Source organism: Lontra canadensis, unplaced genomic scaffold (genome assembly GCF_010015895.1).
Source record: "Lontra canadensis isolate GAN:19392208 unplaced genomic scaffold, GSC_riverotter_1.0 scaffold22, whole genome shotgun sequence".
Classification (NCBI taxonomy): Eukaryota; Metazoa; Chordata; class Mammalia; order Carnivora; family Mustelidae; genus Lontra; species Lontra canadensis.
Genome location: NW_022631016.1, coordinates 24,517,778 through 24,532,176, shown reverse-complemented (window position 1 = coordinate 24,532,176; position 14,399 = coordinate 24,517,778). Strand labels below are relative to the sequence as shown.

Here is a 14,399-nt window from a genome sequence, read left to right as displayed (position 1 = left end):
GAATATCCCTCTTCTTGCCCCTCTCTTAATCTAAATGGGACCCACGCTTGCTTCCTCTGATAGCAGAGTGAGTGCAGATACTCAGGGTACATTTTCACCTGACATAGCAGAGATCTGACCTTACGCAGTGACTTAGTGCAGCTTCTTACATCTTTTTCCTCAGTCACAGATATCCCCACTCCCACCCCTCCCCACCCCCACCTCTGGCAGGCACAAAGACATAGAATTACATGCTTTCATCTCTTCTGATATTTTGTTTTATTTCGCTGCTTGTATTTAGGTGCAACTTAAGATTGTTACGTTGTGTGATTTGTTTTCCATCTTCAATGAGGGCTCTAAAGAAAAGTATTTGCATTGTTTAATAACACCAGCCAACCGTGGTGGTCTAATATGAGATCTCACACACATGCACAACTTTAAATACCATAAATGATTTCTTAACAATCAGGCCATAATTTATACATCCAAATGAATGTTTTCCTTCCAGAAATATCTGAAGGGAAAAAATTTGATGTTGTTTTTAAAATGTTCTGAAGAGGACTCATCCAAGAAAGCTATTTTTAAGTTTGTCAGTTTGAAAGTACTAATTCGAGTATGGCTATTAAAATCAGTCACCTTATTTTATTCTTCAGCCTCATGTACATCTCTGTCTTTTGTTAATATTCAAAATATTTAACAATTGGTACAGTCGGTACACCCACCAATTGAAACAGACCCAGCCAGAAGACGGTGCGAGGGGTTGCTGGCTGGCTCTCAGGCAGTAAAGTAGATAAAAGGATTCACATGCCTTGAGTCGGCTGGAATATTTAAATCCTAGTCTACAGATGGAGGACAAATCTCATCTTCAAGTACTCTTGATCTTAAACTATGTGGTAAACTCAGATGAACTGGGGCAGGGATAAGATCATTCAGGGAACAAATAGTTCCCAGTGAGAATTCTTGTTTCCATCCAGAGAAAAATCAATCTGAGGGTTTAGGATCTTTTCAGATATTATAGATTTCTTTAAGCTTATTACCCTACCCTAATGAACTTTTGCAATGATAGTTCATGGCTCTGGTTTTCATAATGTTGATACAAAGATGACTGCTCTCTCACGGGCAGGTCTACCTAACATAAATGTTCACTAAGCAATTTAGCCAAAACCCAAGATGTGGCTTCTATTTCTCTAAGTAATTACATGGGTGTAAACTTCATTTAGTGGATCTAGTTGCATTTTGTTCCAGATCACTGGTCCTCACAATTAACCAGTCAGCTCCACACATGCTCTTTTGAAAGACAAATCTATCAAACTCTTCCTGACATTGAGCCAAGGCTCTCTTTTGCCATAACCTTTGCCCTCCTTTGCTGGGCCAAAACGATTGACTCACCTATTTGGTGTTTCATATCCCAGACATTTCTAGATTTTAAGAATCTATTTCCCATCTAGTATTTAGTTCTTTCTTGTCCTTACTTCAAGTTCTTCCTTCAGCTGGTTTGTCTGGAAGTAGGAAGTTTAGGGGCTGTTTCAACACAGGATGATGACTAAGATTAAAACAATAATATTACAGCCTTGGATCTAATAACATATCAAAATATTCTTGTTGCTTTTTTCTTTGTTGTAAAGTCAACATTAAATAAAAGACAACTTATCCATAATCCCTAGACAATCTCCTTTTATATGTATTCATGTCACTTTCAATTTTGTGTCTCTGTTATTGCATTTTTTACAACACATGGTAATTATTTGTTCATCTTCCAGAATACAAATTCCTTAAGGGTAGGGTATGTGTCTTACTGATCCATTTCCCCCCACCACATAACACAGGGCCTGGCATGTCAAATGAGTTATAAATATGGGGGTGTATGTGTCTGTGTTTGAAAGAGAGAAACTTGGGGTGCCTGGATGGTACAGTTGTTTGAGTGCCTGAGTCTTGGTTTCAGCTTAGGTCGTGGTCTTGGGTCATGAGATCAAGCCTCCACATCAGGCTTGCTACACAGCGTGGAGTCTGCTAAGGTTTATTTCTTCTTCTTCCTCTGCCTGGAATCCCTGCACTCTCTCTCTCCCTCTCTCTCTCTAACAAATAAATCTTTTTAAAAAATGAGAGAGAGAGAGAGAGAGAGAAACTCAAGTCACTGTGGTACTTTTGTGCAAATCATTCATTGATGGTGAACCAACTGGCCTGGCTGATGTTTTCATAAAGGAGGTAGCTCATGCTATGAGATAAGATTAGGTAACCAGAGTTTCTACTGACTCCTTAACACTATCAGAGACACGTAACCACTACAAAGATAAGGATTCAAGTATTTATTGCATTCCAAAGGCAGTCCCAACCTTTATTATTATTCTAAGAGGCACATGGAGACTATAAAATACTCAGATTTATACCACACACAAAATATAAGTTAACTTATTGGACCATTTTAAAATCCAATCCAAGTGTCCCTTAGGAATTCATTAACTGTTCATGACTACAGAAAAGACTTCCTGGCACCAAGCCATTCTATCTTCTATGGGGTCACCTTTACTCCCATCTTGTGCCTGGTGACTATTTATCACTTGGTCTTATCTTAATCAACATCTCCATAAACCTGGATTAAACAACTCTTGACATTACCCAACAGTGCTTGCTCCTAAATTACTTTGTGATTTTTGTAACTGAACTCTACTTTTTATTTTATTTATGATGATTCCCAAGCATTCAGAATTTTGTACAAATTTAAAAGTTAGTTCTTAACCCCAGGGCGTTAAGGCCTTTAACTTTAGGATTCCTTCTTGTCTTGTCTGCCTCTCTGGATTTCTATCACACTGAATGTTGCCTGAGTAGGAGTAAGAAGCATGCATTCATTGGGGTTGAATGGCTTTGTAGAATGCTGCTCTGGTTAGATGTGTCCCACTGATGGGCAAGTGTCACATCCTTGCCTAGTTATGGTCAGATCAAAACTCACCACCTGCCATCTATACTTTTTCAGCAAAGAGAATATTTCTTTGCTAGTAGCAGTGCTGCCTTTCTGTTCTTCCTTTTAACCATCAAACTACATTACATATCCCAAATAACATGTTTCAACCTAATATAACTATTGCATTAAAGGGAATTCCATAAAATTGAAAGGGAAAATTAGACTGAAAACTATGAGTAATATATATTTACTGGGGAATATAACTCTTGGAAGCTGCCTAAGCCCATTTTTTAACCTTATTCAATTCCATGAATAATTTAAAAACACAAAGAGCAGAGTGCTTGGCACAAAAAGGATAAATATTTATCCAATGATTGCATGAATACTTCCGCACTTAAAAATAAATCTCTATATTTACTAATTAATTTCCATTTGGGTAAGCATCACACAATTTAAAGGCATAAACCCATGTGGCCAATTCAGAAATGTTTTATTCTATAGTGATAATTACCACTCCCTTGAAATATCAGAATCCCACATGAATGGCTTAAAAGGTCTACAAAGTTCACTTGATTTTCATGTATAGTATTTGGGCTGACCAATAGCACTTCCTATAATGTTGAAAATGGACTAGATCTGCTCTGTCCACTACAGAAGCCACAAGCCACATGTGGCTACTTAGCACTTGAAATGTGGCTAGTCCAACGAATCAATTGAATTTTAAATTTTATTTAATTTTAATTAAAATCTAAGTAGCTGCATGTGGCTAGTGGCTACTACATTGGAACGCAGGACTCTAGAAAAAGATCAGAAAAACAAAATTTGAGACATGGAAGAACACATTTAAAGGGATTCTTATATGTCTTCACCATTTTTGCTCTCCTATGGAGGTGACAGTTTATTCATTTATCTTGACTTCCTTTATTATGATCATTTTTAAAATTTTGTAGCTTTAAGGATGGTTAATGCTGTTCCATCAACCAATTCTTTGCTCTGTGGTTCTTAAACTTGGCTATGCATCAGGATCAACCCCAGAGATGCAAGTCAGCAAGTCTGGGGAGGGGACTGGGCATCTGTGTTTTTTAAGCTCCACAGATGATTCCGATCTGCAGCCAGGCTTGGGAACGACTCCTTTACACCAGAGATCCCAAACCAGCAGCCCTGGGGCCAAATACACCCTCAAAACATATGTGCGTCCCACACAGTGTTTTAAAATGTTTTGAATTAGTTGCCAACTTCTACAATTGTATTTTTTTTTTTAATCCAAAAAAAAAAAAATGGAGTTGAGTAAAGGCTGCCCCCTTTGGATATAGAACACAATTTCTTTGGTCCAGTACTACTTGTCTACCTCATACTGGCCCAGCTCCTAAAAAACATTGAGTTTAAGACCCCTTTCTTATCCCATATCTATGTAATACTTGCCAAAGCAGGCAGAAATTCCTTTATATCAATGTACCATTCTTAGGAGGGAGTACCAAATATTTTATCATGGAGCTGCTTATAATCATTCTGCCAAGCTCAAGAAGATTATCCCACCATCTTGTAAAACTCCAAATAAGTACGATGGAATTCTCAAAATGAGAATGGGTCCCAACCCAGGACCATGAGGTTAATACTATTGAGGGGCAAATCATTAAATTCAGGGAAAAGATGGTCTTACTTTTTATGGCTTATACCCCGAACTCTCTCACCTAAAGCACCATAAGGCAAGCCAACAAGACTGTCAGGGAGGGCATCTTTGTAATAAATTCTTATCTCTATTTTGAAAAAAACTTTTTATGGCTCTCCCATCCTTCATCTAGTTTCCTTTTCAATACATTTGTATTCAGCCGTGGTTTCTCAACATTAAAAATAGCTGATCACATTTGTTTATCTTTCTCCCTCTTGAGAATCCCCTATAATAATAGCTAATAAATGAAAATATGTAAGCCCAAACAATGAGATAAAAGTGGAAGGGCCGTTGATGAAAACTAGGTAGAGGAGTGCTAATTGATTTAGAAGGACGCAGGAAGGCTTAGCTTCAGAGGATTTGTAGAAACAATAGATCTTCCCAGAAAAAATGTATGCATGTCAAACATTCTGCAACCAATTTTAGGGGTTTCATGGGTCCCTGAATCCCATCCACTTATTCCTAGTAGGAAAAGTCTTCAACCTGAAATACGACATACTGCTTGATGAATACTTTCACTGGGTACAAAGCATCAAAATGTCAGCCACAGCTTTGCCAAGTGAAGCATAATTTTGGATCAAAGACCAATTAGGCTTTATTATTAACCAAAGGGAAACTAGCCTGGCACACCATTCGGCTTTAGGTAATATGCAAGGAGTAAATAGTCTCACTCCCGGGATCATGTTGAACTGTCCTCTAGAACATGTAGCTGAAGGCACAGTGGATTTCTCAGCATACAATAAATACGTGACATTTGAATTTTTAAACAAATCCTTAGGGACATCCATGACAAGACTGAGACATTTCCTGAAATCGCAACCATTAGAAACAGTCGCTCGATGCCTTAGCCTGGTCAGCTCCACTGAGTCAGAGCCCACTATTTTGCTCCTTTTTTTTTCCTCCCCCAAGTAGCAATTGGTTCTATCACCAAAGCGATAAATTAGGGCATAAGCATGCAATAGGAAACAATCTTGTTTTCTGATCTGAAACCCCTGCCCTTCCATCCTCGTGTATTTCCACATGTGACCGGCATCAAAGAGAAAGTGAAGAAGCTGTTTGGTTTTGGTTTTGATTTTCTACAGGATGGCTTGCAGTTTTGTTTCAGCCACTTGAGAATGGTTAGACGGTTGGCACATTTTGATTTCTCCCCAAGTTATGCAACGAAAGATAGCGCTCAAAATCTTCATGGACTGATCCTTCTCCTTTTTTGCTTTCTGCAGATTCACTCTCCACCCTGCTCTAGGCCCCTGGGCAGCTGACCGCTGTGAACCATGTCTCCCAGGCCCCCCTGACAACTGGCTTCCACTGGCCAGTGGCAGCCCTGATGGAAGATCTGAACTAGAGAACTTTGAGACAAAAGACTGAACATATTTCAAAGGGCAGGAATGAGAAATAGGGCTGAAAAGAGAACTGATGGAAAAGCAGATGTCTGGGTGGTCCTCGATGATCGCTTCATGTTTTTAAACAAGGCATGGAAAAGATGATAAGGAAGTCTGGGTCTGTTATCAGCATTGGTTGTTTTCTCTTCTTTGTGTCAGGTGATCAAGAAGAAGGATGGCTACTATTATTTCCACTCCAACCTAAGTCTATCTCTGTCACTGTCTCTTGTAGAAAAATGCCTGCAGCAAGCATGTTGGAGGTACTCACCGTAGAGGAGAGTATCAGTGCATTTAAAGAGAGGAAAATAGGAACTATCTAAACTAGAGAAACAGAGAAAAATCAGTAGGCTATAAAAAATGAGTAGTCCCACAGTCTTGTATAACTACTGGAAACCTAGAAGGAGAAGACAGAGTATGGCGCAGAAAGAAATATTTGAAGAATAAAATGTGATGAAAAGTACCAGCTTACGAATTCAAGAATTTCAGTGAAGCCTGAGCAGAATAAGGACAAAGAAACCTGTAGTAGGCATATTATTATCACATTAGTCAACTGACAAAAAACCAAAGATAGAAAGAAAATCTTAGAAGCAGCCAGAGAGAGAAGACACGTCACATATAGGACACAGTGATGACATGGCACTGAATTCTTAATCGGTAGTGATGAAAGCTATAGTAGAGAAGATCAACATCTGTAAGTGCTAAAAGAAAAAAAAAACTATAATTTTGGAATTCTATATTCAGAAAAAAATCTTCAAAAATGAATTCAAACTGAAGACATTTTTCTGTTAAGCAAAAGCTGAGCAAATTCATCATCAGCATTTCCAAATGACAAGACAGGTTGAAGAAAGTATTTTTTAGGCTGAAGGAAAATGATACTACCTGGAAACGCAGATCTACACAAAAGAACATAGAGTGACAGTAATGGTAAAAAAAATATATATATGGGTAAATATAAATGACTTTTCTTTTTAATTTCCTTACAGGATTTTTACTGTTTAGAGCAAAGATAGTAATACCTGTTCATATAATGGAATATTACCCACAATTTAAAACGGAGAAAGAAAAAAGAGAAATAAACTGCTGATTCAATTTATAACATTGATGATATATCAATGATTCAATTTATATCATGTTCTGGGAATGACATACTCAATCTAATGCAAAAATCAGAAATTTCATTGTCCCAAGAGAGTAGGGTGGCGAGATTGACTGAGAAAGGTCACAAAGGAATTTTCTAGGGTTATGAGAATGTTCTGTGTTTTGTTTTTTTTTTAGATTTATTTATTTTTAGGGAGAGAGAGAGCATGTGCACAAGTGAGGAGAGGGGCAGAGGGAAAGAATCTGAAACAGACTCCCTGCTGAGTGTAGAGCCTGACATGGGGATCAATCTCATGACCCTGAGATCATGACCTGAGCCAAAATCAAGATCGGAAGCTTGACCAACAGAACCACCCAGGCACCCCAGAAAATGTTCTCTGTCTTGAGAGGGGTATGGGTTACCTGGGCACATGCATATCAAAACTCATTAAAATACACACTTATGATCTGTGCATTTTATTGTATATAAGTTATACAACAAATTAAAAGACAAAAAGATTAGATAAAATTTCACTCATAATCATGATAAATAAGTTATTAACAATATAAAGATGGAAGATCAGTTCTTTAACATGATGAATTAAGTATCTCTCTCAAAAACCTACTCTAAAAAGCCTATAGAAAGCATCAACTTTTTAGTGCAAAACTTAGAAACATTTTAATCAAAGGCAGTTAGAAGGCAAAGATACCTGCTGACAGCCATATTGGTCAAACTATATTTACCATTGTAATAAAACAAAAGAATGACAGATACAGCATAACTTTTTACTACACACCTTTTTAAAAAAATTGGTGTTCTTTTTTTAAAGATTTTATGTATTTATTTGAGAGAGAACAAGCAATGGTGGGGGAGGGGCAGAGGGAGAGGGAGAAGCAAACTCCTTGACGATGAGCAGGGAGCCCAACCAGGGGCTTGATCCCAGGACCCTGAGATCATGACCTGAGCCGAAGGCAGACACTTAACCAACTGAGCCACCCAGGTGCCCCTACTACACCCCTTTTCCTATTTCTTAAAGCATATGAATATAATACTTTTACAAAATTAAATGAAAATATCATAAATATTGCCGCCTTAGCTAGGGAAAAAAATAAATGAGCTATAATAATTTGAAATGAATATCATTCTTTTCTGACAATATTATTATCTGTTTAAAAAAAATCCAAGGGACACCTGGGTGGCTCAGTCAGTTCAGTGTCTGCCTTTGGCTCAGGTCAGGATCCCAGGGTCCTGGGATCAAGTCCTGATTCGGGTTCCTTGCTCAGTAGGGAGTCTGCCTCTGCCTCTGCATACTCCCCTTATTTGTGCATCTGCTCTCGCTCTCTCTGACAAATAAATAAATAAAATCTTTTAAAAAATAACCCGAGAATATCTATAGACAGGCTACTAGATTTCTGGTGTCTCTTCCCCAGAGACAAAATTAATAAGGAAACCAATTTTGTTCTATTAGGGACCCATGCTTAGACCTCATTTAACCTTAATCACCTCCCTAAAGGCCTTACCTTCACATACAGTTATATTGGGGATTAGGGCTTCAACAGATGCATTTTTTTTTTTTAATTTGACAGACAGAGATCACAGTAGGCAGAGAGGCAGGCAGAGAGAGAGGAGGAAGCAGGCTCCCTGCAGAGCAGAGAGCCTTATTCGGGGCTCGATTCCAGGACCCTGGGATCATGACCTGAGCCAAAGGCAGAGCTTTAACCTACTGAGCCACCCAGGCGCCCCTCAACAGACGCATTTTTTTTTATAATTTTATTTTTTATAAACATATATATATATATATATATATATATTTTTTTTTTTTCCCCCAGGGGTACAGGTCTGTGAATCTCCACGTTTACAAACTTCACAGCACTCACCATAGCACATACCCTACCCAATGTCCATAACCCCCCCCCAACCCCCCTCTGCTCAGCAACCAACAGACGCATTTTTGAGCGGACAAAGATTAAGTCCATAACAATTAGACTCACTAGTTCATTAGTGTTTCAATTATGCATTGTATAAAACCATCCCAAAACTTGTTTTATTGTCTCAATACAATAATAATAAGTCAATATTTCTCATGATCCTACATGTAGCCAGCTGGTTCCTTTGCTTCATGTGGTGCTGACAACACTTTTGCCAAGTTTTTCACTAGCACAAAACATGGTTTACCATCCTTCTAGACTTCAAGAGTAGTTTCCCCACTGCTTTTTCAAGCTTCCGCTAACAGTCTCCTTGTTGCCCTGGTAGTCTCAGGCCACTGTACAGTCCCAAGGCCAGGCCACATGCATTATGTTGTTCCTCGAGCAGCACCCCACTTCTAGGTACCAATTTCCCATTAAGCTAGTGTTCTCGTTGTGGAATAAAATACCCCCAAACTTAATGGCTTACATCAACAACAGTTTATCATTTCATCGAATTCTCTGGGTTGGCTAAGCAATTCTCTGCTGCTTTCGCTTGGGCTCATCCACACAGCTGCATTCAGCTGGCAGGTCAGCTGGCTGGGGGCTGAACTTAGCTGAGACAGCTGGATTTCTCTTTCCATATGCTCTTTTATCCTGGGCTTCGTTATGGTCTGGTGGTCTCAAGGCAGCATTCCAGGAGAGTGAAAGCAGAAACCTTATCACTTCATGTACCCCAAGCTCTGGAGCTTGCAAAGGGTCATTTTTGCCACATTCTACTGGGTAAAGCAAACAGCAAATCCAGCCCAGACACAAGAGGTGTGGAAAGAGGGTCCACCTAGAAGGAGGTGCAAAGAATCTGTGGCCATATTTACCACAGAAAGTTATGCCATTTTCCTAGATGGAAGTCCCAATATCATAAAGATGACAGTTCCTCCAAATAAATCTGCATGATGTCATATCAACCAAAAATCCCAACAGCGTATTTCAGGAAAATTGGTTAAGTTGTTCCTAAACTTCATACGGAAGAGCAAAGAGCTCAGAATCACCAACCCAATTTTGAGGAAGGACAGGTCTTCACAGATATCAAGGCTTACTATAAAGCTATTTGAACAGCAGGCTGTTGATATAGCAATACAAAAATTGACCAGTGGAAACAGTATGGAGGTTCCTCAAAAAGTTGAAAATAGAGCTACCCTAGGACCCAGCAATTGCATTACTGAGTATTTACCCTAAGGATACAGATGTAGTGATCCGAAGGGGTACGTGCACCTGAATGTTTATAGCAGCAATGTCCACAATAGCCAAACTATGGAAAGAGCCTAGATGCCCATCGACAGATGAATGGATAAAGAAGAGGTAGTACATATATACAATAGAATACTATGCAGCCATCAAAAGAAATGAAATCTTGCCATTTGCAATGATGTGGATGGAACTAGAGGGTATTATACTGAGCAAAATAAGTCAATCAGAGAAAGACAATTATATGATCTCTCTGATATGAGGAATTTGAGAGGCAGGGTGGGGGACTTGGGGGGTAGGGAAGGAAAAAATGAAACAAGATGGGATCGGGAGGGTGACAAACCATAAGAGACTCTTAATCTCACAAAACAAACTGAGGGTTGCTGAGGGGAGGGAGGGAGGGAGAGGGTGGTTGGGTCATGGACATTGGGGAGGGTATATGCCGTGGTGAGTGCTGTGAAATGTGTAAGCCTGATGATTCACAGACCTGTACTCCTGGGGCAAATAATACACTATATGTTAATAAGAATAATTTTTAAAAAATTGACCAGTGGAAACAGCTAACCATGTGAAAAGATGTTCATTGTCATTGCCTGTGGAAGAACAGATTATCCTGTCCCTCCTCCCCCTACACCCAATAACTGTGGGAGTCCTTCTTAAGAGCCACAAAGTGTGAGTCTTCATTAGTTCATGATTGGTATCGAAATGAGCATGTGATGCAAATCCAGCCAATGAGACATGAGGGAGCACCTGCTAGATGTTCTGAATAAGGTCTTATAACTCTTTAAAAGGCACAGGAGGCAAGGACAGGGCCTCTTCACTTCTTCCAGGGTTTGGAAACTGTTATACAACAGTTGGGTCCTTGGAGTTACTGTCCTTTTTGCAATAGAGAAAATATTGGAATCAAAAGGCAACATGCCAAGAATTACAGAGAGAAAATGAGGAAAGAGAAAGGATTCTTGGTGTCTTTGAGCTATTCCCTTGGTACCTCCCTACCTCCTGAGTGGTGTGCAGAGCAACGAGCAAGTCATGTGAAGCCCACACTGTATGCAGTATAAATGGGATGGCTTGATGGAACAATTCACCTGTATGATTTGATAGTGAAAATACCTGTGATTGATGTTAACTAGACTTAGTGTGGTCATCATTTAGCAACACTATGCTATACATTAGATCACCAGAACGCTTTCATCTTATGACTGGAAGTCTGTACTTTTTGAGCAGCATCTCTCTATTGCCCCCACATCCTGGTGCCTAGTAACCATCATTTTTGAGACTTAGCACAAAAACCTTCTTATCCTTGAGTATTCTTCAGATATATACTTCTATTGATATGAGTTTGGCTTTTATAGATTCTGCAAATAAGTGAATACAATATTTATCTTTCTCTTTCTTTCCTCTTTCATTTAGCATAATGCCAGTAAAATATATTTTTAAGGTACATGTCTCTATTAGAAAATACCTTAATTACAGATTCCACTTTTGGTGAGTTAAAGAATTTCTGATTTCTCTCTCAATTTTTGAAAAGCACAGAAGAATCTGCACTTGTGGAAAGTTTACTTTTTATTATGTTTTAATTTGAAGTTTGTGGTTTTTGTTTTGTTTTTTAGTAATCTCTTCATCCAACATGAGTCTTGAACCCACAACCCTGAGATCAAGAGTCATGTGCTCTTCTGACCGAGCCAGCCAGGCACACCTGTACTTGTGGAAAGTTTCAAACTGAGGAGATGCTAAAGAAGTGCATGTGGAGGGGAGAAGGGTGGGGGAGATGGGGTAACTGGGTGATGGACATTAAGGAGGGAACATGATGTAATGAGCATTGGGCATTACATAAGACTGATGAATCACTGAACTCTGCATCTAAAACTAGTAAAACTAGTAATACATTGTTTGCTAATTAATTGAATTAAAATATAAAAGAGAGACCAATATCCTGAAACTGCAGTCCCACTCCTTCCTCTATCACCCAGAGGGAGAGGAGAGGATAGACTCAGTTTCCAAAAGTACTTCTTAGTCTTCTGTATCTTTCAGTACTTCTTTTAAACAAAGATTGGTAGCCATGGGACCAACAGCTTTATCAGTCTGTCTAGTTAGCAGAAAAATAAAACATTGTTTTCCAGGTGCCATGTCTATTAGGAAAGAAACCAACTATCAAAAGCCAATCATTCTAGCTCTGTTGATTGAATAATGGTATGTTATTCATAAAAAATGAAAAAATGTTAATAAAGGAGTTTAATTCTTTTTAAAAAATTCAATCAATGTAACTCATTGGAAAAGAACATAGAGTTATCTCAATAGATGTAGACCAAAGTATGATCAAGAAGAGAATTATCTCTCAACAAAGTACAGTTGACCTTTGAACAATGTAGGGTTTAAGGGACCCACCCACCTCTGCATTCAAAAATCCTCATATAACTTTTGAATCTCCATAAACTTAACTACTAATATCCTACTCTTAACCAGAGCTTTACAAATAACACAGTTGATTCATACAATAAAGTAAACTAGAGAAAAGAAATTGTTAAGAAAATAACAAGAGAAAATACATGTATAGTGCTATACTATAGTGCTATACTATATATAGTATAGTGCTATACTATATATATATTTTTTTATAAAAAAAATCTGTGTATAAGTGGATTCATGCAGTTCAAACCCATGTTGTTAAAGGGTCAGGTGTAAGAAGAGGACTACCTTAATTTCATCAAGAGGATTTTTTTCAAAAAATCAACAACTACATTTTACTTAGAAGTGAATTTTGAACATTTGCTTGAGTTAAAATTGAAACAGGAATGATCACTATCATCACTTCTGTTCTACATTGTACTGGAGATACTAGTGCTATAAGGCAAGAAGAATAAAAGAAACAGAAGGTGGGCGCCTGGGTTGCCCAGTCAGTGAACCGTCTGCCTTCGGCTCAGGTCATGATCCCAGGGTCCTGGGATTGAGTCCTGCATCAGGCTCCCTGCTCAGCGGGCAGTCTGCTTCTCCCTCCCTCTTGGCTGCTTGCGCAATCACATAAATAAACTTAAAAAAAAATTTTAAAGAAACAAAATATAGAAGAAAAAATAAAAATAACTGTTTTTATGTAAAAAATCCAAATGAATATACAAACTATTAGGATTAACCAGCATAGTTACTGGAAACATCCTCGATATATTTTTGTCTCCTTTCAGAGTATATTTTTTCAATAAATGTTTTACCAAACAAAATTAAAATAACAAAAAAGACATGCTGGAGAACTGGAGGTAGTTTGAAAGCAAACATAACAGAAATCCAACCTGTTATGGTGAGAATGGCAATGCTCTTGAAATCAACAAGGTATGAAATGCCAATTACAGTAAAACTTCTTTCTCTAACCCTAAGCAGAAAGGTCTCTCATACCAGCAGTTTCTTGCATTCACACACAAACCCAGAAAATCTACCCATTATTATATAAAACAAAAACCAACTATAGTGCGGTAAAGTACGGATTACAAAAAGTCAGTAGTCAATGGAGTTGAAGCCACCAACTTTCCTGAAAGGAGAATATCTCACTCTGTGCCGTCACTGGGTGAACGTGGCCACCACTGCCCACGGGACCTCACTGGTGTTGGCCTTCAGACATTCCACTTCAGGATCTAAGTCTAGGAGCTGCCGCACTCTCTTGGTGGCTAAATCATACTGCTTGTCCAAAGGGCAGCAAAAGCATTCTCCAGGACGTCGGAGGGCGTGTGCTACGTAAATGAGGGCCAGCAAGCGCTTGTCCATGCGGTGAGGGTCATTCACCCATTTGTCAAGAACAGCTTCCTGAACCTTCTTGATGAGGCGCTGCTTAATATTGTTGTTGGTGAGGGGATGTGTGGTCATGTCAAAAAGTAGGAAGTTCTGTTTCTCTGTTGTCAACATGCCCTTCCCCACCAGATAGTTAATTATTCTTGCATTTTTTCCTGTTTTTTAAAAAAGATTTTATATTTATTTATTTGACAGAGAGAATACAAGGGGTCAGGGAGCAGCAGGTAGAGGGAGAGGGAGAAGCAGAAACAGGCTCCCCGCTGAGCAGGGAGCCCGATGAGGGGCTCGATCCCAGGACCCTGGGATCATGATCTGAGCTGAAGGCAGTCACTTACCCGACTGAGCCACCCAGGTGCTCCTTCTTGAATGTTTCTTAACTGATGATATAATTCTAAGAGATTCCACATCTCACCTAAACCAAAGTTTTTAAGAACTAGAGAATTTCAGCTTTATTTTTTTCATATTCTTAACA

The 14,399-nt window shown here is 38.8% G+C and overlaps 1 protein-coding gene across 1 annotated transcript; it reads right to left on the bottom strand.

The window, feature by feature from the left end:
* Positions 1 to 13,699: 13,699 nt before the first annotated feature.
* Positions 13,700 to 14,050, bottom strand: GOLPH3 (golgi phosphoprotein 3). Its single transcript, XM_032861941.1, has one exon. The coding sequence runs from the start codon at positions 14,039 to 14,041 to the stop codon at positions 13,700 to 13,702; it is 342 nt and encodes a 113-aa protein (XP_032717832.1). The 5' UTR covers positions 14,042 to 14,050.
* Positions 14,051 to 14,399: the final 349 nt, after the last annotated feature.